The 25,008-nt window shown below is 46.2% G+C and overlaps 1 protein-coding gene across 3 annotated transcripts in view; it reads left to right on the top strand.

Annotated features, from left to right (window-relative positions):
• The window catches only part of LOC119431857 (ATP-binding cassette sub-family C member 2-like), a 1,116,245-nt gene that overhangs the window by 763,211 nt on the left and 328,026 nt on the right, over positions 1-25,008 (top strand). The window contains exon 27 of one of the 3 annotated variants that reach the window (XM_049657185.1): positions 3,479-4,077. The exons of 1 other annotated variant lie outside the window; for it this stretch is intronic. In XM_049657185.1, the coding sequence (XP_049513142.1) occupies positions 3,479-3,647 (169 nt within the window). In that variant the 3' untranslated portion in view covers positions 3,648-4,077. Of the gene's footprint in view, positions 1-3,478; positions 4,078-25,008 lie in introns of those variants that run through there. One more of the 3 variants, XM_049657184.1, reaches the window with a different exon arrangement.

Here is a 25,008-nt window from a genome sequence, read left to right as displayed (position 1 = left end):
GTTCTAGAAACTTCCGATACAGGCGCGTCCTGCGCCGAGCGATAACGTTTAACATTTGTTAGCCGGTGGAAAGCGGCCACCGGTGAAAGATAAACATCTATACGTGTCAATATCCTTTATGTAACCAAGCACACGTAGAAACAACTACCAAACAAGATAGCATTAGGTCAGAGCTGAATTTCTAGTGATTTATTCTCGACCCATTTTTACGTATACATCTAATCCAAGTGCGTCTGTAAGGCAACGAAGTCTTACCTGATGTCATAACGGCTTTTTCAAAGAACACAAAAACTATCTTTTTTCACTTTCAGAGTTCTTCCGCTTATGTTTTTGGTCACATTCCGCACAGACAAAACGGAGACGTCTAAGCTGTGTTGAAAAAGGGGCTGTATATTGTTACGCTCTAAAGTGAATAGGAAATAAAGCTGCGAAAGAAGGAGTAAGACAAGGCGATACTAGTGAGAATATTGCATAATGATAATGCTAGATTTGTGTAGTGTAATTATATAAACCCGACAAATTATTGGAAATATTGAATTCGCAAGGCAATAGAAACGAACCGTTTAGTTACATGACAGCGGTGTTGATATTTACTCAGCCATTCCATATTCGCAATGTAATAAAGCGTTAGCGGCAACACACCCTGAAGGTTAGAGCTTGCAGAGTTCCTCACTTTGTTATCACCCCCATCCTATAACATAATCACTGTAAGACGATATGCTCCTTCAAGCAATCTGCGCTTGCTAGACTCCACCATACGACTGCAAACTTGCTAACCTAGGCACACTACTCTGCAAATTTCGAATGCGTTTCCCTTTTCTTCAGTTTGATACTCTTATATAGGGCCCGTTATCTGCTCTTAACTTTTACTTTACTTGGCCTACAAAACACTGCTTTCCCTCTAAATGTGATATGACGTACACAGCTATCCTGTCATCTTCATACTATAGTCTCACTATTTCTTAATACTACACCTATGGTTCCCTCTTTAATTTCTCCTTGGCTCTCCCTATCTCCATGTCAAGTGTTATTCGTAAAGTTTAACCTGCACAGGTGGTAGAATGCACTGATTCAGTACTTTTCAAGAATAACGGTTAGCTGCCGTTTATGACTTGACAGTGTCAGTCATATGCGTTTCACCAGTTTTTAATTTTCCCCGACGTTTCCTCCGCTTTGCAAGTTCCTTGTGACTTCATGACCTAGATAAATGCACGCCGTTACAGCAGCCAGAGGCTGACTACCAACTCTTGCTCTCTTGCTAGGCTACAGAAAATTATCTTATATCGCAACCACATGCTTGCTTTGAACGATCGTTGAAACGAAAGACCTTTGAAATTTCAGTGCCTAAGAGGTGCCTTTGTGTGACCTACCGGGGGAAACACTAAAGCGCGAAGGTTTCGATGATCTTCAATTTCACTGGTGATTGAAAGCGAGCGTATTATTGCGGTATTAGTCATTCACGTACTCTTATACGTCCTCACTCAAATTTTGTAACTTGTGTCCAGGTTCACTGAAGAGGACATTGTCATCTCTAAAGCTTAGATTGGCGAAATGAGATATTCCCTGGTACACCTAACCCTTCTCAATCTATCCTTTTCAACACTCATGCAAGGCCACGTTGGAGACATTGTGTCTTATTGGTCGACGCGCTTATTATTCGCGATTTTTAGGCTTTTCTTGTGAAAAATTGTGCTAGGTGTGGAATGTGAGCACATAAGTCCTATAATATTCATATTAGGGTTGCTGATACGAGCACCGAATCGATCGCCTTTTCTTTATTTGAGGCCATTAGGGTGTTGGTTGTGAGTTGCAGAATTCGCAATGCTGTGATTGACGTAATGGATAGAAAATGTACTCTTTAACATTCCTTTCTAAACCATCTTCTCTGGGCTTATTTAATTAAAGTGTTCCACTCATTCCTTCTACAACATTGAAGCCATGTTAGCAGTTGTACAGTTCTTCCCTTCTTTAACATCTCTTTTCTTGTAAATTATGTTATGCTGACATTCTTCCTAATGCAGAAAAACACGAGAAGTTTGAAAGAAATAAATGTATGTAAATACAAATACCCCACGCGACGGTAAAAAGTCGGTAGCGTGAAATATCTGAATTTATATCCACTAGGTTCGCTAAGTGTCCATGTATCATAACATTACGGCAGATGCGAGGCACTAGGTGGAATCTACGTTTGACGACGCCTTCTTGAAAGGCTTCAATTAAGGGCTATGCAAAGAGACACACAATGCTTGCAATTTTATGTTATTTTCAACTACACTCAGATTCTTCTCTCATCATAGAATTTTTCTGTCATTTAGATTCGCTGTCACGTGCGTATAGCCATTCTAGACTCCTCGATAGATGAGAAGGCTTCTGACTTCGCTGACAGATGAGATGACAAACCTGAGGCCTCGGAAAGGCTGTCATCCTGTGTTTGCTCCCTGCAACAGGACAAACTTTATTGCGAATGCTCGTCCCAGCCACTTTACGGGCAAAGGTTGCTGTCTCGCCTCACTTAGGAACTCTTCAGTATAAAGAAAATTTAGGTGTGCGATGGTGTGATGAAACTTCTGACTCCGAGCACGTACAGCAGCCACATGCTCTAACCTTTAGGCCACGATGGCATGCATGCTTCTGTCAGGCACACTAGGCCTTTGCGTGAGACCGGCGCTTGTGTCACGTCAGCACGTGCGCGCGTGCTGCAGTTTCTGCTCAACCAGTGACTTACCACGGGGACTCTTCGATTATCCGTCCCTGACAGTCGCGGACTGTGCGAGAGGCTGCGTACGCAACGCTCATTGGCTGAAAGCACCGCCTCGAACAGTCCGGGACTATCAGACACGGATAGTCGAAGAGGCCCGCTGTCTTTCCCATGCGTCGGAACTGGGAGTGTGCCGGTCCCTCCCATTCTTTCCTCGTGGCAGCTAATCCATTGAGACGCTGTGTTACACCACGCTGCCTTCGAAATCGGCCCACATACCCCAGTCTTTTTCTCTCAGCAGCTAGCACCAAGTTGTGCGACATTCTACCGCCTTCGGGATTCGCCCATGTTGTAATCGAACAGAATTATAGCGTTTCCTCGCAGAAGTAAAAACAGAACTGTCGTCATCGTCGTCTTTTTTTCTGTTGGCGCACACAGACGAACGTCAAACACACAATTTCTTGCTTAACACAAGCACTCCCGTCCGTCTGATAACTCTATAAAGAACCCCAAGCGATACCGGATAGCCAGCTACTTGCGAAATGCTTCGCATTACGTCGATTCACACATTGCGTAGCATCTACATAGCTTTTGCTTCATCGGTGAAACTTTGTTTACGAGAAACGCGCTTAATTCTTGCTGCTTTCGGGTGGGTATTCTAATTTATGTTTTAAAAAGAACGTGCGAATACTTGAACTCAATTGATTCGCTCTCACAGGTTCCATGTGAGTATACTAACACATGTTCCCTCGTGTCATTCTCTTCCTGATTTTCTTCCAGGATCCTCGTTATGAGCGAAGGCAGCGTTGCCGAATATGGAACCGTACACCAGCTCCTCAACGACAGCAACTCATTGTTCTACGACATGGCACGCAAAGCAGGAGTCGTGTTCACTGACTTACCACCAAATAACTCGTTGCTTTCATCGGAAATTGGCACCCATCTCTAGTCATATCTCGGTTCTTAGAATGTTGATCATGTTGGGCACAAGATTACATATAAAGGAGGCGTATATGATTGAATGTGTTTTATGAAGCGCTGTGGAAGGTGGACATTAGGTGCTGGAAGAAATCTGTTTGAATCTGTAAGTGGGCGTCAATATATTGTGGGCCAGCCATTGCATGCTGAGTGGTTATCACTAAGTCAACCCTCAGACGCTTCACCCTGGTAACCGATAGTTTGGGCGCTGAAGGATTGCATAATATTCTTACAACGTAACACAGAGGGGAAAGGGGGGGGGGGTAGAATGTAGGGAACAGAGTTTGTTACAATGTAATCCCTAGCTCACAATCCTTAATTTGATAGCCTCCTGCTCTATACTCTTCCCATCCTCCAAGAAGAAATTTCCTCAACTGTTAAATAAAAAGAGGAACCTGCGATGACACGTCAACCGGCTAACACACGGCGCTGCTTTAATTTCTTCCAGCGTCTATCAGTAGCACATTATCTTTCTTTTCAATTCTGCACCCTCGCCGCGACGACACCCTTGGTCGTTACTTGGCCTTACCCTCTCTACCCTTTAGAAGAACCATACCTATATATACTGTGCCGAGCAGAACATATGTCACCTTGAAAAAGGCAAGTCTCTCAGTCGAAACATCAGCTCCTTGTCTCACCTTGTCCTCGCTTTGCTCATCGTCTTGATTTTACATCTCCCGCCATCCCCATATTTTCCCTGGAGTGCCCCCACATTGGCGCTTCCATGTGCTTCGGGGAGTCCCAGACGCCAATTCTGGACCAAAACCCAGGGGACGTCCTCTATTCCGCTACGTTTGAAAGCTGTGCTACATTTTCAAAACAAAACCGAAAGCATATATATATATATATATATATATATATATATAATGTAGACACTTGAAAACTGTGCTGCCCTTTTCTTAATCATCATCGGCGGCTCCAGAATTGTATGCGGCACAGCAGACAATGGAAAGTGTAAGTGATTTTATGGTTTTTTTATAGCACTTTCTTAGTGCTGAAAAAAGAAGAAAAAATGCCAACATTATACTCATTCATAAGAAGGGGACATTAGAGAAATGGTAAAAAATGTAGCTCCAATCCTGCTCAAATCCTGCACTTGTGTAGCTCAAATCCAGCGCTAATGCTGCTCCACTAACGTGAAACCTGGTGAAGTGCGAAGCTATGATGCGCCGGTGTTTCCCATATGTTAACTCACCGTTGGTTTGAACTACACAAGCGCAGGATTTGAGCAGGATTGGAGCTACATTAAGCGCTGGATGGATTCAAATTCTGCGCTTATGTAGTTCAAATCCAGAGCTAATGCAGCTCCACTAACGTGAAACCTGGGGAAGTGGGAAGCAGTGATGCTCTGGTGTTTCCCTTATGTCATTCTTGTGCTATTCTTGCACAACTGAAGAGGAATCGAGTGCTTGTGGAGTGGTGGAGCCCTTTTTTACGCTGCGCTGGTACCAGACTGGCGTTTCGGAAGCGATTTTCACGAGTTTCTGCTAATAATTTCATTTAATGCTTGCTTATTCCTGTCTTTTAAATTATCTGAATCATATTAGTTTATTTTGAACCGGTTTTGATCAATTCTACACTTGTTTTGATCGTGTTTTGAGATCTTGTTCTTGCGCGTGACCACGACGACATGACATCACATTAGACACCGACAGCCCGGGCTCCTAAAGTACTTCGCACTTTAAAAAAAAGGTTAGAAGCGGCGCGTAACAATTCTCTGCGGGTCTGTCTCAGAATTTGAAAGCAATCGCCCTTATAGGAACGATAGATAAATCCCATTGCTCAACACAATCTATTATTAGTACCGGAAACAATGCATATACATATTCATGACGTAGCATACCACACCACTTGGCATCTAATGCTGATCATATAGTACTGCTTCGCTGGCTTCTACGACCCTGTTAAAGACAATGTGAAGGCAGATAAAGCCACTCGTAAGGGTCACCACTGCTTGAGATTTCTAAAAGTGGTTTCAATAAACGTGAGACATCAGCTTTCACGAAGCGCTTGTGATCAGGGAACTATACAGAAAATCGCCCTAACAAGTTGAAGTACGTTGTAGCTATTTCTTCGTGTTAATTGACCCTGAGCTCAGATCGAGGCTTCCACGACGGTACCGTGGACAGTCTCCCAAGACTGTCACTAGATTAGACTAAACGTCGTGTACTCATATTAGTTTAGCTCAGTGGCCAAACTGCAAGTTCTTATTCCAATAGCTGCGGCACCGTGGAGTGCACCGCTTTAGGGAGACGAGGTAAAGCGAAACTATGTGAACAAGAAAACGCTCAATCAATGACTCTTGACTTCAAAGCTAGTGTCGGGTTCCTTACCTTTCCCTTCAAAACAATGCAAATCCCTCAATTTATTTTCAACGGGCTTGCACTCGATACTTTCGATCATCTTGTTATTATCAAGAACGACAGAACGCCTCTCTTAGCAATAAACGTCGATATTTCATGCTCTGTCGCCATAACCTAAGACACTATCCGGATAAGTTCTAGAAAAGTGCACTTTTCAAAGCGATTAGCTTTCCTTGTCTGTTTTTGTGGTGGTTTGTGGACGGCTCTAGGGCTCAGGCGACGGAAAGGAAGACAGCCGTCTTTCACGCCGGCCATCACGTCGCTGAAGACAACACACATGTGACAAATAATTTTTTATGCATAGCCACATAAACTACGCCTACAGCAATACTTTGGTTTTGGCTAGCTGGTTTATGCGTGAAATACAGAAAGGGCAGTTTGGAAAAGAAAAAAAAGCACGAGCGAAGAAGGGGCGCGTAAACAGGAAGGGGCGGACCTGTCCTGTTTACGTGTCCCTTCGCCTGCGTTTTGCTCGCGCTGCTCTTTCTACACCCCGGCAGATGTGCTCGTTAACGGTCCTGTTCTCCACGGAATAACGCAATGAAACTACAAGAGCTAAGTAAATATTCTTCCTGCAACAAATACACACCTTCAAGTGCATTATTCCTATATTAAAGCAAACAGCTTTCTAGAAGCATTTCGCCTACAGTGACAATCATGCCAATGTGTGTCACGTTCTTCTGTAATAAGCTGGTTTTACGAAAATAAGAAGGATATGAGCATCATGAAGCTTTTTAGTTTACAACACGCTGAGCATATTTCAATACAATACAGCCAACACAACTTCATAGCTTTCTGGCAGTAATTACAGCTTCATTTAAGTCTATAGGCATTCGTAAAGAAAAACTCGGTGATCTCTCGAAAAAATGCGATCACGAAGATACGCAGCTGCAGGGCTGTGCTTTAAAACGTCGAGATATTACAAACATCAAAATTTCATTTGCTTAGGTTTGCTTCAATAGAATCACAGCGATACTATTGTTGGAGGTTTAAGCAAGCGCAATCGTTGCACGAGGAAGAGACAGACACGAGACAGGCGATACTGTTGGTGCTATTGTTGACGGTATTGCTTATCATGGACTATCAGCTAGAAATTACCACACAAGAACACGCATCTACAGATTTTATTAAGCTGGTTTAATTTGGCAGGAATCGTTGCGACCTTGGTTCTTAGAGGCCGTGACTGCGTGCAGCGTGATGGAAGCGCGAGTGGTGGCGTTTATTAGGAGCACCCTTGTGTGTGGCACTATTTCTCAATATTGTCATATTTCGCGGTGTTCAAAGGAACCTTTGGCTATGTCCACGTCCGGTATTCTGTATTGAAATACATATAGAACTTAGACGTGCCTTCATAAGCAGCCCCGCAAGGGAAGTCGCTGAAAGTTGCGACAGTTATAATAGTAATAAAAGGTTCTAAACCCTCCCATATGACGCGGACGCCCAGCACCAGGAAATTTTAAAGGGTTTTTCTGTCATAGAAAGGCAGCCATACGCAGTAGCACCTCTCCAGTGATACAATTTGCTGTCAAAGAGATTCATTGAAGGGCTGCACATATCCAGTGGCAGAGTGTCGAACCAAGATTTTTATTGCGATAGTAATTATGAAGACACTCCAGGCGAAATTCCGCAGTCGGCGTCGGCGTCACCGTAATGTTCCATATAAAGTCGAAGTGTGATAATATCGCGGCCGTGGGCCCTAGGCTTTGAGGGTGAGCCTGAGAAGGATTGTGGTTTGATTTCGCGCGCACAAGAGAGAGTCCGTGTCATCTTTTCGAGGGAGGATGGGGGGGGGGGGGGGGGGGTGAGGTGGATTTTCCGCAAGAATAGTCAACAATGGGCCTGTTCCCCGTGGCACATGACTATTGGTACAAGAATGGGTATTAAAAATATATTTAAGAAAAACCAAATAAGCCTTTGAAACTTTTACAGATATCTGTGTATTTTAGAGATATTTAGAGCCGACGTTAAGCTGATAAGTCTTATGTAAAAGTGTGCGAATATTCGCACTTTTGAAGCGTATCGAATAGTCTTTACTATTTGATTCGTATTTGGTTCGAGAATCTACTATCGGAAAGTGACGATTATTTCTTTCTCTTCGAATGTCATAAGGACATTTATTCGAGCCTTGATGAAAACAGACCGGTGCAAATGAGGACTGCTTCAAATGTGTCTGCTGCAGGAGGACTGTGGTTCTTGCACAGAGGCACCAGTTTTTGGGAGCGGGCGCATTGTGCAGATGACTTCTACTTAATCATTTTTTGTCATTCAAGATGCTTAGCATTTAGGTAGCTTATAAAAGAACTTGTTTTCTTGATTTTTTTTAATTTTGTCATGTCATCGCACGTGTTTGTATCTTGTACCACACTTCTTTCCTTCAACGAACAGTGCAGTCTATCTGTATCTGGTCAACTGCTGCTTCCTTTATTCGCGCTATGTCATTGTCATGGTGAAACAGATAACTGAAAACAGTTTTCTCATATAAATGTTCTTCAGTTGACCGGATGTTCACTTGCAAACAGCATTATATACATGCACCAAATATGTCAATATTCTTCTTTTTCTTTTAAGCGGAATCGAAACAAACATTATCTCTCACTTCATTTAAAAATGACACAATATTCAATTAGACATTTGAAGGCGGACTTTTATTTCAAATAAATATATTTGATTTGAAAATTTCACTATTCGAACAATCTTTATGTCATGATTTGTTTTATTATGGAAAAAGAGAGTTGCGCTCATTGGCACTAGTTTATAGGTGACAATTACTATATTAACCGGAGCATCCCGTGGCCCATGAGTGAGTGAAATAACTTTTATTACAGGTCCGGCGAGGACGCGAACTCGTCGCGCACCCGGCTAGTCCCTACGTCGGGACCGGCAGGTCTAGCCCACCAGCCCGGTCGCGGGCACACCGGACAGCCAGGATTTGCTTGTCTAGAGCGGGGCTACGCAGAAGCGAGTCCCACTCATCCTTGCTGAACTTGGGGTATCTCGACCCGCACTCCCAGAGCATGTGTGCTAGAGTGGAGGCCTGCCCACAGGATGGGCAGGCGTCGTCGCGATATACGTCAGGGTAAACTTAGTGCAGAACGGCCAGACACGGATATGTGCCGGTCTGTAAAAGTCTAAGCGAAACAGCTTGCGCCCTATTCAATTTGGGGTGAGGTGGTGGAAAGACCCTTCTGGACATGTAGAAAAATTTTGTCACCTCGTTGTGAGTAGCGGGAGCATCCCTGTGGCCGTAGGGGGGAGGGGTGTCGGCTCTCCTTACAGAGGAAGCGCGGTCGGTGAGGTCGCGCGCAGCCTCGTGAGCAGACTCATTGAGGTTCGGGGGAGCACCCTCGACCGACCCTACGTAAGCGGGAAACCAGTGAATCGAATGATGCGTGAGAGCATCCGGATTGGAGGCGCTAAGAAGACGAGCAGCCTGCTCGGCGATGCGACCCTTCTGAAAAGCCCTAACTGCCGTTTTGGAATCGCTGTAGATCTCAGACCCACGACCGTCTAGCAGGGCGAGGGCGATGGCGGCTTGCTCGGCGACTTCGGGGTCTGAAGTGCGAATTGAAGCGCTATTGGAAAGCTTGCCGCTGGAGTCGACCACGACGATGGCAAAGGTCTTTCCATCGCTGTACTCCGCGGCGTCGACGAAGCGTGCTCTGATGCCTTGTTGATAGATCTGTTTCAGAATTGCTACTGCTCTCGCCTTGCGTCTGCCCTCGTTGTGGACGGGATGGACGTTTCGAGGCACGGGGGCCACTTCGAACTTGTCTCGAATGCACCTAGGGATCGGGGTACTGACCCTCTAAGATACCACAGGAGGGTAACCCAGCTCTTCGAGGATGCGTTTACCTGCCGCTGTGGTGGTCAGGCGAGCGAGTTGCGCGCGTTCTTGGGCTTCGGCAATCTCCTTGGCGGTGTTGTGTACCCCCAGCTTGAGGAGATCTTCGGTATGGGTCCTAATGGGTAGCCCGAGAGCCCTTTTGACTACTTTGCGGATGAGAGCATTGAGCTTGTCTCGCTCCGCTCTGAGCCAGTTGTGCATAGAAATCGTGTACGTGAAGTGGCATAATACGAAGGCGTTGATAAGGGTGAGGAGATTGGCTTCCTTCATGCCTCTGTGTCTGTTTGCGATTCTGCGAACGAGGCGGAAGGCGTTGTCCGTCTTTGCGATGATCTTGCGGAGAGCCGTTCCGTTCCCGCCGTTGAATTCGACAAACATGCCCAGGACCCGAATGACGTCGACCCAGGGTATCACCCCTCCATCACAAGTGTGAAGACAGATGTTGCTTTCGGAGACTGGCTTCCAATCGTTCGGTCTTCTTCCCTTCTCTTTTCTGTAAAGCAGAAGCTCCGACTTGGCGGGGGAGCACCGAAGTCCGGTGGGGCGGAGATACTCCTCGATCACGTCGATCGCCTCCTGCATGGCTTCTTCGACTCTGCCCTCGCATCCCCCGGCGCACCAGATGGTAATGTCGTCGGCGTAGATGGTGTGCTTGACGTCCTCAACGCATGCCAACCTCTCGGAAAGACCAATCATACAGATGTTAAATAGTGTGGGGGAGATTACGGCGCCCTGAGGAGTGCCCGTGCTCCGAGGGGCACATCTTCGGAGCGGAAGTCTCCAATGCGAAGATTGGCCTTCCTGTCCGTTAAAAAAGAGCTTACGTAGCTGTGGAATCTGGAACCGAGACCTAGGTCTGAAATGGTCTTGACGATAAAGGCGTGGAGCACGTTGTCGAAAGCCTTCTCGAGGTCCAGACCGAGCAGAGCCTTGACGTCTCTGGAACGGCCGTCCACGATCTGATGCTTGATTAGTTTCATTGCATCCTGCGTCGAGAAGTCCGGCGCGGAACCCGATCATGTTGTACGTGTAAACGTCGTTGTCTTCGAGGTACCCGTTGAGTCTGTTGAGGACGACGCGCTCCATGACCTTGCCGACGCAGGAGGTTAGAGAAATCGGCCTCAGGTTCTCGATGTTCGGGGCCTTGCCGGGCTTGGGAATCAGCACCGTGCAGGCCGACTTCCATTCTGCAGGAACCACGCCGCTCTTCCAGGACTCGTTGATCTTCTCGGTGAGGAAGACAATCGACGGGTCGTCGAGGTTTCTCAACATTCTGTTGGTGACTCCGTCCGGACCCGGCGCAGACTTGCGGTTGAGCGCGAAGATGGCCTGTCTGACCTCGGCAACGGAGAAGTCTTCGTCCAGCTCGGGGCGAGGAGGGCCTCGGTAGTCAGGGAGTTGGGTCGCCGGATCCCCGTCGCGCCGGATGGGCAGGTACTTCTGAATGAGCTTGGAGACGAGTACATCAACCGTGTGAGACCTGGTGGCTTCGTGAAGGGCCCGGGCCAACGTATGCTTCTGATTTGACTTGGAGCCGCTTTCGTCGAGAAGGTGCTTCAGCATACCCCAGGACTTGCCATTGCGCATCTGTCCGTCAATGGATACGCAGAGCTCGTCCCACTGCTGCTGGCATAGCGCTTTGCAGTGGTCATCGATCACCTTGTTGAGGTCCGAGATTTTCTTTCGGAGTCTGCGATTGAGCCTTTGGCCCTTCCATCGACGGAGCAGGGCGTTTTTGGCCTCGATGAGATGGGCGAGTCTGCTGTCCATTCGCTCGACGTCGAGATCAGTTTCCACTTTCTTGGTGGCCGCGGAAGCGTCGTTGCGGATGCATTCGCACCATTCTTCGAGGCTGGTGGTTTCCCTGGCTCTCCCGGGTTCTTCCCGAATGTTGCGAAAATGGTCCCAATCGACGAATATCAACGACGACGACGAGACGACGAGACGAGACGAGACCAGAATCGACGAGATGAGTAAGCCTTTTATCGATCAAGGTACAAATGCCTCATACGCAGGAATTGTATTAAAGAAAAACAACGAAGGCATTGAATGTTATGCCTTTTCCCATGAGAGATCTGCGTGCTTTAGGGATTCATAACAGCCCACAGTGTATATATATATATATATATATATATATATATATAGTAGCGAAGAATACGAACGCCATAGCGCGTCATGCTCTCCAGCCCTTTCTAGTGGGTCGATCCCTCCTGCGCTTTCCTCGAGAAACGCCGCTCGTGCTGAGAGCTCGGACTTTCAAACAACGGATGGCCCTAACGGCTGGTGCCTAATAAACACCTTTACAAGTGGTGGAGAGTGCTTTTGCCTACAGCGTAAATCCTGGAGCTTCGATCCCGTACCCTACACTCTACCATGCCTAAAGACGCATCCCAGCAAATGCCACCTACCCCATCCCAGCAAGCGCGTCCTCAGTCTGTCATGTGCTCTGGTGTGCCTCGCCACAGGGACCCTGCCATCTTTAGCGGCGCGGATGAAACCGACGTGGAGAATTGGCTGACAACGTATGAGAGAGTAAGCGCTCAGAACAAATGGGACGACACCGCAAAGTTCAGCAATGTGATCTTCTATCTCGCGGGTGTAGCCAGTCTCTGGTACAGCAACCATGACACCGATTTTTTGACATGGTCCTTGTTCAAGGCTTCTTTGGTGGTGCTGTTGTTTCTTCGCCCGACCTTAACACCATCGCTTCTGAGCAACACAAGGACCATTGGATTGCCTCCCTTATAGACTTACTTTCTAGTTCGTCGGCACAACCAAGCATTCGCACGTTGCGTCGCCAAGCATGTTATTTTGCCATTCGCGACAACCTGCTGCACCGACGCAATTATAACCCCGACAGGCGCCAGTGGTTGTTAGTGGTACCCCGCAGTCTGCGTTCCGAAGTATGCGCAGCTTTCCATGCTGATACACAGTGTGCACACTCCGGAGTTTTCAAGACTTACCAGCACCTTCAACAGCGGTATTACTGGCGCGGGATGTACAGGTACATTCAGAAGTTTGTTCGCTCTTGTCCCAATTGCCAGCGCCGGAAATCTTCACCCCGCCTTTCGCCAGCCGGTCTACAACCTTTACCATGCCCTACCCGGCCGTTTGGACGCGTCAGCATCGATTTATATGGGCCCCTTCCCTTGACGTCGGCTGGAAATCGCTGGGCCATTGTGGCCGTCGGCTACCTGACGCGATACGCCGAAACAGCTGCCCTACCGGCAGCTCCAGCGCGCGATGTTGCCTCCTTTCTGCTTCGACGATTCATCTTGCGACATGGGTCACCCCAGGAGCAACTCAGTGATCGTAGGCGTGTCTTCCTGTCCGAAGTAGTTTAAGCCATTCTCAAGGAGTGCCACGTTGTTCATTGCACAACTGCGGCGTACCACCTCCAAACCAATGGCCTTGCAGAACGCTTCAACCGTACGCTCGGGGACATGCTTGCTATGTACGTCGCCTCCGACCACACTAATTGGGGCATCATTCTGCCATTTGTAACTTACGCGTATAACACTGCCACTCAGAGCACCACTGGCTTTTCACCTTTTTTCTTACTGTATGGTCGGCACCCATCGCACACCATCGACACAATTCTGCCGTACCGGCCGGATGCATCTCAATGTGCGCCCATTTCTGACACGGCAAGACATGCTGAAGAGTGCCGCGATCTCGCACGGGACTTTACATCCAATGACCAAGAGCGGCAGAAGAGCCTGCGCGGTGACACCACTTCTGCACCCACCTTCCTTCCTGGAGCGCTTGTGTGGCGCTCGATTCCTTTCGCTACACCTGGTCTCTCATCTAAACTAGTGCCCAAGTATGAACGCCCCTACCGTATTGTCCAACGCACATCTCCCGTCAACTACGTGATCGAACCAGTTGAAACTTCTGCGGACATGCGCGGTCGTGGACGCGACACTGTCAACATCGAGCGCCTCAAGCCCTACTATGACCCTGTCATAGTGACCAGCTGTTAGGTCGCCCGACGGCTCCCTCTTCGCTCCCGGGGGTGATTGTAGCGAAGAATACGAACACCATAGCGGGTCACGCCCTCCAGCCCTTTCTAGTGGGTCTATCCCTCCTGCGCTTTCCTCGAGAAACGCCGCTCGTGCTGAGAGCTCGGACCTTCAAGCAACGGATGGACCAAACGGCTGGCGTCTAATGAACGCCTTTACAATATATATATATATACAAAACATCAGCAACAAGAAGAATTAAGGTAAGGGATTTTCGAAATTATCACGTGGAAAAGATTGAGGAAGCAGCAAAATAGGGACGCAGCATGAAATCAGTGAGAAGAAAACTAGGCATAGGACAAGGCAAAATGTATGCACTGAAAGATAAGCAGGGTAATATCATCAGCAATTTCGATGACATAGTAAATGCAGCGGAAGAATTCTATACTGACCTGTACAGTGCCCAGTGCAGCCAAGCTACTTTCATTCGAAGTAGTTACAGGATACAGAGGCTCCTTCTATAACTAGCGATGAAATTATAAGGGCCTTGCAAGACATGACCAGGGGAAAAGTTGCTGGAGATGGTGGAATAACAGTTGATCGAATAAAATATGCAGGAGATATGCTTGAAAAGCTTGGGGCCCTTTATACGCAATGCCTCGCGACTTCAAGTGTACCAGTGTAAGCTTTCCTACCTTCGCTTTTATTGTGAACGCCAACATTTTACTAATCCATAAGAAGGGGGACGTTATAGAATTGAAGAATTACAGACCCATAGCTTGCTTTCAGTATTGTATAAAATATTCACCAAGATAACCTCCAATAGAATCAGGGCAACAATTGACTGCAGTCAACCAAGAGAACAGGCTGGCTTCAGGAAGGGATATTCTACGATGGATCATACCCATGTCTGGAATTTACGTCAGATCTACATAATGGCATGAATAATAGCAAAATTTTTGACTGCGTTTTTCTTGACTATGCAAAAGCCTTTGACAGAGTCGCTCACTATCGCCTCATAGCTAATAACTGCTCTTAGGATTGACTCATTAACATTATCCTGGATTCGCAATTTCTTATGAAATCGGCAGCAGTTCGTATCTGTGAATAACTTTAGCTCCTCTACATCAGTAGTAACGTCAGGTGTACCGCAGGGTAGTGTATTAGGCCCTCTTCTTTTCTTAACTTTTATTAATGATTTACCCAGCAACATATCTTCCTGTATACGACTTTTTGCGGATGACTGCGTAATTTACAGAACCATTGAGTATCATGGTGACCGTTTAACTTTACAAAATGACCTTCACCTAGTTAATCAGTGGTGCGACCGTTGGCAAATGTCACTTAACACATCTAAATGTTGCGTACTTTCCTTCACTCGCGCGAAATCAGCTCTTAAGTTCCCGTACAAAATCTGTTCGGCCGAAGTTCCTCGTGGCTCTACTTACAAATATCTTGGTGTTCATTTCTGTACTAATCTTTCCTGGTGTACGCACATCGAGAAGGTATGCGCTAAAGCTAACAGAACTTTAGGGTTTTTACGTCGTCATCTGCACCTTTCCCCCTCTACCATTCGACAACAGGCCTACCAAACATTGGTACGCCCTCAACTAGAATATTCTTCGTCGATCTAGTCTCCTCATCAACAGTACCTAATAGACGAATTGGAATCCATCCAAAATCATGCTGCCCGCTTTATAACTTCTAATTACAGTCGTCAATCTAGCATTACCCAAATTAAACGTGATATTTCCCTTCCTTACTTGGATTCCCGCCGCTCTGTTGCCCTTCTATGCCTCTTTCATAAATACTTCTATAACTCGTGGTCCAGCCGTTTGTCACTTGAAATTCCTTCTCGCACATCTAGTCGACTTCATAATCATCTCAGCTTCAGGCGCATTTTTGGCTGCACACAGTCATTCAATAATTCTGCATTGCCACGCGCCATAGCACTATGGAATAACCTTCCAAATGATATTGTTTCAATAAAAGATTCTGCCAAATTTCATGAACAACTGCAACTTGGTATGTTCTCTTGACTTTGTATTAATATATCATGTTTTATGATTACCAGTGTTCCTAATTTCCCTTCCAATGTACAAATTTACTTGTTTTTTTGCTTTCCTACTTTGTATAGTTCTTTTTTATTGCCTTTTTTCTGTAACCCCCCCCCCCCCCTACGCAATGCTCCATTGGAGCCTGTGGGGTAATATGAATGAATGAATGTCATCAATCAGGTAATCGAGAAATCTGCGGAGTACAATCAACCTCTCTATATGGCTTTCATAGATTATGAAAAGGCATTCGAATCATTAGAGATACCAGCAGTCATAGAGGCATTGCGTAATCAAGGAGTACAGGAGGCATACGTGAATATATTGGCAAATATCTACAAAGATTCCACAGCTACCTTGGTTCTGCACAAGAAAAGTAGAAAGTTACGTATCAAGAAAGGGGCGAGGCAAGAAGACACAATCTCTCCAATGCTATTCACTGCTTGCTTAGAACAAGTATTCAAGCTCTTAGACTGGGAAGGCTTAGGAGTGAGGATCAACGGCGAATATCTCAGCAACAATGGGAACGAATTACAACAAATGATTGAGGACCTTAACCGAGAAAGTTTAAGAGTGGGGTAGAAGATTAACTATGCAGAAGACAAAGATAATGTTCGATAGCCTGGCAAAGGAACAAGAATTCAGCATCACCAGTCATCCTCTAGAGTCCGCCGTTTATCTAGGTCAATTACTCACAGGGGACGCTGATCATGAGAAAGAAATTTACAGAAGAATAAAATTGCGTTGGAGTGCATACGGCAGACATTGACAAATCCTCAGTGGGAGCTTACCACTGTCGTTGAAAAGAAAAGTGTACAATCATTGCATTCTACCGGTGCTAACATATGGGGCAGAAACTTGGAGGTTAACGAAGAAGCTCGAGAACAAGTTAAGGATTGCACACAGAGCAATGAAACGAAAAATGTTAGGCCTAACGTTAAGAGACAGGAAGAGAGCGGTGTGGATCAGATCGGAAACGGGGATAGCAGATATTCTAAGTGACATTAAAAGGGAAAAAATGGACTTAATTGGGCAGGACATGTAATCCATAGGATGGATAACCGGTGGACTATTAAAGTTACAGAATGGATACCAATAGAAGGGAAGCGCAGTCGAGGACGGCAGAAAACTAGGTGGGGTGATGAAGTTACGAAATTTGCAGGATCAAGTTAGAATCAGCTAGCACAAGACCGGCGTAATTGGCGATCCCAGGGGGAGGCCTTCGTCTTGCAGTGGACATAAATATAGGCAGATGATGATGACGATGAATTATTTGGACAGTCCAGGCTTATATTTTTGCCGTCACCGTGATGTTCCGTAAGGGCGATAACACCGTCGCCGCTCGCCGTGTGTATGTGCGAGTGAAAGCGTGCAACGGGAGCCGACGATCCTGGCTGAATCTCGCATGCCCAAGGGAGGAAAGCGGGGAGGAAGCGCGCCGTCTTCCCTCGTACGCCAGCCACCGGAGGAAGGGCAGAGGGGGGGGGGCGGCGTCGTACTCCAGCAGCAAGTGCATATTGCGCGGCCGCGCGCGCCGTATCCTGAAAGCGATCTGCGTTGGGGGTAGAGTCTAGGTATTGTAGGTGTGCCGACGGCTCATACCTTTGTGCGTGCTGTGTTCTCGCCGCTCAGTTTGTGTAAGCGATAGTCAGCACGAAGGTCACTTAGTTCGCAGCTGCTGCCGCGCTTCCTGACCCCTGCATTTTGACAGCGAGTTTTCGCAAGCAGATCGAGTGAGATGTGTTCATGTTTTCCTGTGCGCTCGTTACACTGTGCATGTTAAGTGTTAAGTAGTTAGTAAGCGAATGTTTGCAAGTTTATGCGGCCCATAAAACTCATATCCTTGAATAAAAAGGCGACGACGCCGACCACAAAAGAGAAAAACAATGTGCTAACGTTTCGGCAACCAGAACGGGTGCCTTGTTCACAAAAAAATGAAGGGAAGAAAAGCAAACAATTTAAATAGGCTGAAGCACATGACCGAAACAGCTAGCGCATACGGGGGGCAGATTCCCGTCCGTGCAGTTGAGCGTGATTTTTGTTGTCTGTATCATTAGCGATTGAAGAATCAATCTGGAAGTCAGGTCCCGAAACGTGTCCTGCCCGTCTGTCTCATGATTTGAGGCTTGCGCATGTTCGGCAAGGGCACTCGAGGACACTTTCTCATTCTTCACATCAGTTACAGTGTTGTTTCAGCCGTCGCTCGTAATTCCCTGATTCACCAATGTACACACAATCGCAGTTCGCGCATGAAACTTCGTCAACCACGCCAGGAAAGAATTCTTTGTGTAACCTGTATTTCACAATCACGAGAGCCTTTCAGCTTGCGCGTGGGTACATGGGCCACATGTACGGCGATCGTACTTGCGCACAACACGTGCTAAAGTCACACTCGCTCCAGGCACATACGGTATACTATATCGTATAGGCGCCGACTCCGGGGGGAGGGGGGTTCGAGCCCCCTACGGAGTTTTCCCGGGGGCCCGCCTGCCCCTTAAGTGTCATTACCGGAGTTCTGCTACCCACATAATCTGAAGATTCTTTGCGTTGCCTCTACCTTTTCACATTTGTTGTGGCTAAAAGCTTACGGCATCATTGTTGGCACGGACGTGCACGGCTTTTAATTTATACTTTCGCTTTATTTCGGCAAATCCTGACAATAATAAGACAAGCGCATTAGAAGCACCAGTGGCGGCTACCTCCATCTGCATTTCCTCACTTCAACATATTTTTAATTTCCGCTGAGAACACCATGCACAGACAAAACATATTTAAATATATACCTAGGACAAAGTTTATTATATTTTTTTAAAGAGAAGGAGGTAGCCAACTAAATGGACAGCCTATGCCTAGAGAAGGAATATATTGATTTATGTTCACCTCACTTCAAATTAGTTTGCATGCTTTTTTGACCCTGAAAAAAACCTGCAGACTTCAGTGACCCCTTCGGCAGAGTCTTCTATCAACGGCGTGTGAAAAGCACGTCAGTGATATGTGTCTCAATATTGATTCTCTTTCCAGTAGGCAATGCTAACGACTGGTGACAAAAAAAAGAAAAAAAAGCTCTTCTAATTATTTACACCATTTACGCATTAGGGATGGAAACATCGCCTCTTGCATGCAGAGGCCATAAATACGCGGTGTTTCAGCAAACACTTTCAAAAAAATTTTAAGGTTGCGTGTGGCAGATAGCACAATTCTAATTCATGAGTTGGTCTACTCGAAGAGGCGGACATTACCTGCACAAAAAATTGAAATGCATAATTGATTAATTAACAAAAATTCACCAATTAGGTTTTTAACATGTTAACCTATGACCCATGTTGCAATTTACAAATTCTAGCCATGGAGTTCGCAAAGCGGATGTACTAGGAGCTAATTCTCAAGATGGCACCAGTTTCGAGATAATAATTCCCAAACATCGCGGAGACATGCATTGGCGTTCCAGTTACTTATGTGCTTACCCGCCATAATTGCTTTGTGGCTATGGTGTTGGACTGCTAAGCATGAGGTCGCGGGATCAAATCACGGCCACGGTGGCTGCATTTCGATGGGGGCAAAATGCTAGAACACCCATATATACTTAGAATTAGGTGCACATTAAGGAACCCCAGGTGGTCTAAATTATTCCAAAGTCCTCCACTACAGCGTGCCTCATAATCAAATCGTGGTTTTGGTACATCATCATCATCATCAGCCTATATTTTATGTCCACTGCAGGACGAAGGCCTCTCCCTGCAATCTCCAATTACCCCTGTCTTGCGCTAGCGTATTCCAACTTGCGCCTGCAAATTTCCTAACTTCATCATCCCATCTGGTTTTCTGCCGACCTCGACTGCGCTTCCCTTCTCTTGGTATCCATTCTGTAACCCTAATGGTCCACCGGTTATCCATCCTACGCATTACATGGCCTGCCCAGCTCCATTTCTTCCGCTTAATGTCAACTAGAATATCGGCTATCTCCGTTTGTTCTCTGATCCACACCGCTCTCTTCCTGTCTCTTAACGTTAGTCCTAAGATTTTTCGTTCCATCGCTCTTTGTGCGGTCCTCAACTTGTTCTCGAGCTTCTTTGTTAACCTCCAAGTTTCGGCCCCATATGTTAGCACCGGTAGAATGCAATGATTGTACACTTTTCTTTTCAACGACAGTGGTAAGCTCCCAGTCAATATTTGGTAATGCCTGCCGTATGCACTCCAACCCAATTTTATTCTTCTGTAAATTTCTTTCTCGTGATCAGGGTCCCCTGTGGGGTGGTCGGCTCAAGATCGGCGATAAATTCTCAGAAAGTCCACCCACCTCCAAAAAATGGTATCCACGTGTTCGGCAGCACTTCACTGAAATAATGCACTCAAAGTTCACGGGAAACAACTTCATAAACCTTCAAGAGATCGAGAAAAAGCAGGAGCCGATCGGAGCGCGTGCGACCTACTCGGCGCCATCCGCGTTCCTTAATTGACCTAGATAAACGTACACCTTTACAGACTCTAGAGGCTGACTGGCGATCCTGAATTCTTGTTCCCTTGCCAGGCTATTGAACATTATCTTTGTCTTTGCATATTCATCTTCAACCCAATTCTTACACTTTCTCGATTAAGGTCCTCAATCATTTGTTGTAATTCGTCTCCATTGTTGCTGAAAAGGACAATGTCATCTGCAAAACGAAGGTTGCTGAGATGTTCGCCGTTTATCCTCACTCGTAAGCCTTCCCAGTCTAAGAGCTAAGAACGTAAAACCACATAATTTATATATCTATTCCTACTTTTGTGCTTCGATGCATAAAACGACATTTTGTTAAGACAGTGACTGGCATGCCAATGCATTTCTCCGCATGGTTTGAGAAATAATATCTCCACACTGGTGTCATATTTCCAAGTGGATCCGAACTCCACGGCTACAATTTGTAAATTGCGACATGGGCCATAAGGTACTTAGCTAATAACTTCATTGGTTCATTTTGTTAATTAGTAGATTATGCATTTCAATTTTTGTGCAAGTAATGTCCGCCTCTTCGAGTAGACGAGCTCATGAACTAGAATTGTGCTATCTGCCACAGGCAATCCTTAAAAATGTTTGAAAGTGTTCGCTGAAACACCTTGTATATAGAATTCACTCAGTAACCGAAATGATGCCAAGCCGGATTCACTCGAAATCAGAATAAATAGAAGTCTAGAAGTCATGCGCAGCAGCCCTTATACACGAACTTAAAGTACTAAAAAAGTGCGAAGCAGTATTAGTGACAGCAAAGTAGAAGACAATTACACGAAGGAAGATTCTTGCCGTGTAAAGCCGTGTAAGGATCGCAGCCGTGTAGGGGCCACACCCCCAACTTGACAGCCATTATTTAAAAAAAAAAAGCCATCCAACCGAGAAGCAATTGCGTTCGTGCTCTGATCAGGCTCAACAGCGAATTGTCGCGCACAGTGTACTTTCGCGCATTGTTACTGGATGTTGAGAGGAGGCGATCGCGGAGGTTTCCGGAGGATTTCATACTTGTAGTCGGAAAAAGGAGGTCAAATGGCCCGGTCCCATGAAAGGCCCGTCAAAATCGCGACAGAAAAGTGCGGCCCTTACACGAGTCTATACGTTAGTTATAGTGGCCACATAAATCGTAGTAAACATTCACCTAAAATTAAAATAGCAAGCATAGTGTTGTGCACAGAAAATGTAAACCTGTAAATACCTCACTGGATGACCTCGAGCATTCACTTTCACAATGCAAGCATTATGAACGCCAACACTGGAGGTGAACGGTTCGTACAGCCGCGCGATTTACCGCAACTCCGAAAATGAAATTCATCATCATTATCTGCCTATTTTTATGTCCACTGCAGACGGCCTCTGTCAGTGATCTGCGATGACCTCTGTCTCTTAACTCTGCAACACTAGGGGTGCGGAAAGACAGCCCGGGAAGGAAGACAGCGTGCATGAAGTTAGCAGCCATCCCTGCTCGCCCTTTATCATTGCACCCACCAATGATTACCAACAATTAGATATGGCACGCGGGCCGCATAAGCATCAGCCGTGCAGTCATTCACAGCTACGACAGGGCTAGAGGAGAAGACGCGCGCTCTCCTTGCCATTAGCGTTTGATTACGTGACCTACAACTAACCCGAATATTGAGCGCGTGGGAAGATAATGCCCACCAAGCCGCCATCCTTTTTGGCTCACCATTACGTGCTTTTTCCCGCACCCACAGTGTATGGGTCGTGCACTTATATGGGTTGTGGATTTAATATGGAATATAACGGCGACGGCAACAGCGAAAATTTGCCTGGAGGGTCGATATAATTGCTTTCACCATAAAGCGAGAAATAAAAAATTGTTAACAAAGGGGACGCTGGTCGGGACCCAGTCCCCCCCCCCTCCCCGCGGAAAAATGAAAACTTTCCGCCTATGCCAGATCGCATTGAGCATTTTGGCGGTGGAGCAGAAGGGCGCTACAACTTGCGTTACACTGATGTCACGATAGAATCCGAGCAACCACTTCACGACATGTGAATCGCTAATGATACTGACAACAAAAAGCACGCTCAACCGCACGGACGGGAATCTGCCCCCTGCATACGCTAGATGTTTAGGTCACGTGCTTCAGCCTATTTAAATTGTTAGCATCTGTCCCTTCGCTTTTATTGTGAACAATTAAGGCACCCGTTCTGGGTGCCTATCGAAACGTTAATACATTGTTTTCTATTTTGTGGTCGGCGTCGCTGCTTTTTTATTCTTCGATTCTTCCCGACCAGATAGGTGTCCGTCGAAGTCTTGGTTTCAGCTAATATCCGTACTACATATAGCTGTCTAATTTGCTATCGCAATCGATGGTTCACCTTTCGGGCGAAAATGCTACTTTTTTTTGTTAGAGAAAAGGTCCGCACGAATCCTAGGTTGCTTTAATTGCCGTTATCGGTCAGTTCTCAACGTCGTCCCAAAATTTTCATTGACATCTGATCGATTAGGTAGTATATAAAATACAAAGTTAGCCAATGAACAAGCACAACTCACAGTGAACTCTGTTCGCATAGTGCCCTCTGTGAGTTTTTATTTCTTGATGAAATCAAGTTGGGATAGCAGAATACCATAGAATAAATGTTGTTACTTCCCATGTGATTGCATGTGAGCAAGTATTTCACATCGCTTTGCCCAGAAAACATGTTTAAAAAACAATAAAGATAAAAAAGTCGTAGTTTCGCCCGAAAGGCGAAGCATCAGTTGCGATTGCAAATTAGTAGGCAGCTCTACGAAGTAGGGATATGAATTTTATCGGCCCTATAACCTTGCGAACGTTCGCTTACTAACTAAATTAACAAGCACGGTGCCACGCGCGCACAGGTAGTCAGGAAATGGAGTGAGGAAATGTGGCAGCAGCAGCGAAGGAATTTACCGTCCTGTAGTTTTGTGAAGTAGGATGGAATCCTGCATTTCTTCGTCCTTGGAACAAATTGTCTGTCCACGTGCCACGTTGCTGAAAAGGCCAGTTGCCACTGTGGCCAACAGGATATGCAATTCAGGCCTGGAACCCGCATCTTCGTCTGCACCACGGAGTAAGAGAAGACAGGAGCGCCGACTATGCTCGTCTGGAAGGGACACATTCTGAAACGCCGGCTCCTGCTTCACGGCGTGTTCGCCAGACGGCGCTACGACTGATGAAAAACTCTGCAGCAGAGAGGCGGGCCCAACAAACCGAAGGAGCAAAGGCGCGGGGTGATCGCTCGCGGCGCCTGCTTGCCTATCCGTTTTGTCGTCTGCTCCGCGCACGCCCTGTAGCGCAAATTGCTCTTGCGGTTCACGGAGTGACGTTAGCAGGAGAAACAAGTCATGTATCATTTTATTTATATTATTTTATACAGGCCAAATGCAGGGCATTTGTCAGGTGGCCTACATGGAACTTTACAAGGCACAAGAACAGAAAATAAACAAATTACGGAAACTAAGACGGAAAGAAAAACTATAGCAAATGGTAAGGCGATATAACGGCAGTTCGGTTGGTCTCAAGCAATGACACACGACAACGAAAAGAAGTTTTTATGCAAAAGCTGATGTTTATCTCTCTTTTTTATCTCAGCACGCATCAAGTGCTAAGATGCTTCGCTTGCTTCTTTGTTTCTCGCAGTGCTTTTCATGTCGCCCGGTTCTCTTGCGAGCAGAATCGTCACATTCTCATTAAACATAATAATTGGGAATTCCTTCCAGTGTTTTCTACTCATTATTTCACAAGAGAAGCTCTGCATATGTGTCTGCATAACTGGGGGAATCATCTCGATGGGAAGGCTGAGAATTTACAGGGCAGCCAGCCGGTATTTACACTGGCTAACCTCCTTGTCTTTCATTCCCTTTCTCTCTGTCTACACTACGGCATGTCTCTGGACAAGGAAAGGCACCTGCACTGTGTGTAGTTGTAGACAAATTTAAATTGAGCTCCTCTCGTCCTTCCGCATTGGCGTCTTCTGGTTCCTCCTGGCATTCAGCATCATTGAGCTACGTCAGGCTTCCCCAAACAAATTGAAGGAACGGCTCCGCTTTGAAGTCGAGGCACTTTCTTTACATCTAGTAGGACATTGCATTTGTCTTTGCTGAAGTAACTATCAAAAATAAGCTGCTTCTCGAAGTGTCGCGCACATTTTTTGTCCATTGCTTTAAGCGCTCGCTTATTTAAGGATTTTTTTGATGCCACTGGTGCAGTAGTGTAAGATCAGATGGCGAAGCGAAGAGTGAAAACTTCTCGCGTCCTTTGCCATAACCATATTTATAGCCGGGAACAAAACACTGTCCTGTTGCTCAGTCTCTTCACGCACAAGTATCAAGATACCTTGTTCCGTCAGGCATGAATAAACATACTGCAGACATGGTAAACAAAGCGAGGAAGACGAACATTTTTCACCTTCGCTTCCGCGCAGACTTAGAGGAGTGAAAAACAAGTACTTCTGTTGTGTCATTTTGTACAGCATCATTTACCGTCTGTTTCCTCTAAAAACATCAAAAAAATTTTATTGCGATAGCAATTATATGCACACTCAAAAGCAGATTTCTGCCGTCGCCGTCGCCGTGAGGCTCCGTATGACGTCAATGGAGATGAAATCGTCGCCGCGCGCCGCCGAACGCTGTATGTGCGA

This window comes from Dermacentor silvarum, chromosome 10, assembly GCF_013339745.2.
Source record: "Dermacentor silvarum isolate Dsil-2018 chromosome 10, BIME_Dsil_1.4, whole genome shotgun sequence".
Classification (NCBI taxonomy): Eukaryota; Metazoa; Arthropoda; class Arachnida; order Ixodida; family Ixodidae; genus Dermacentor; species Dermacentor silvarum.
This window is presented reverse-complemented; position numbering and strand designations above follow the sequence as displayed.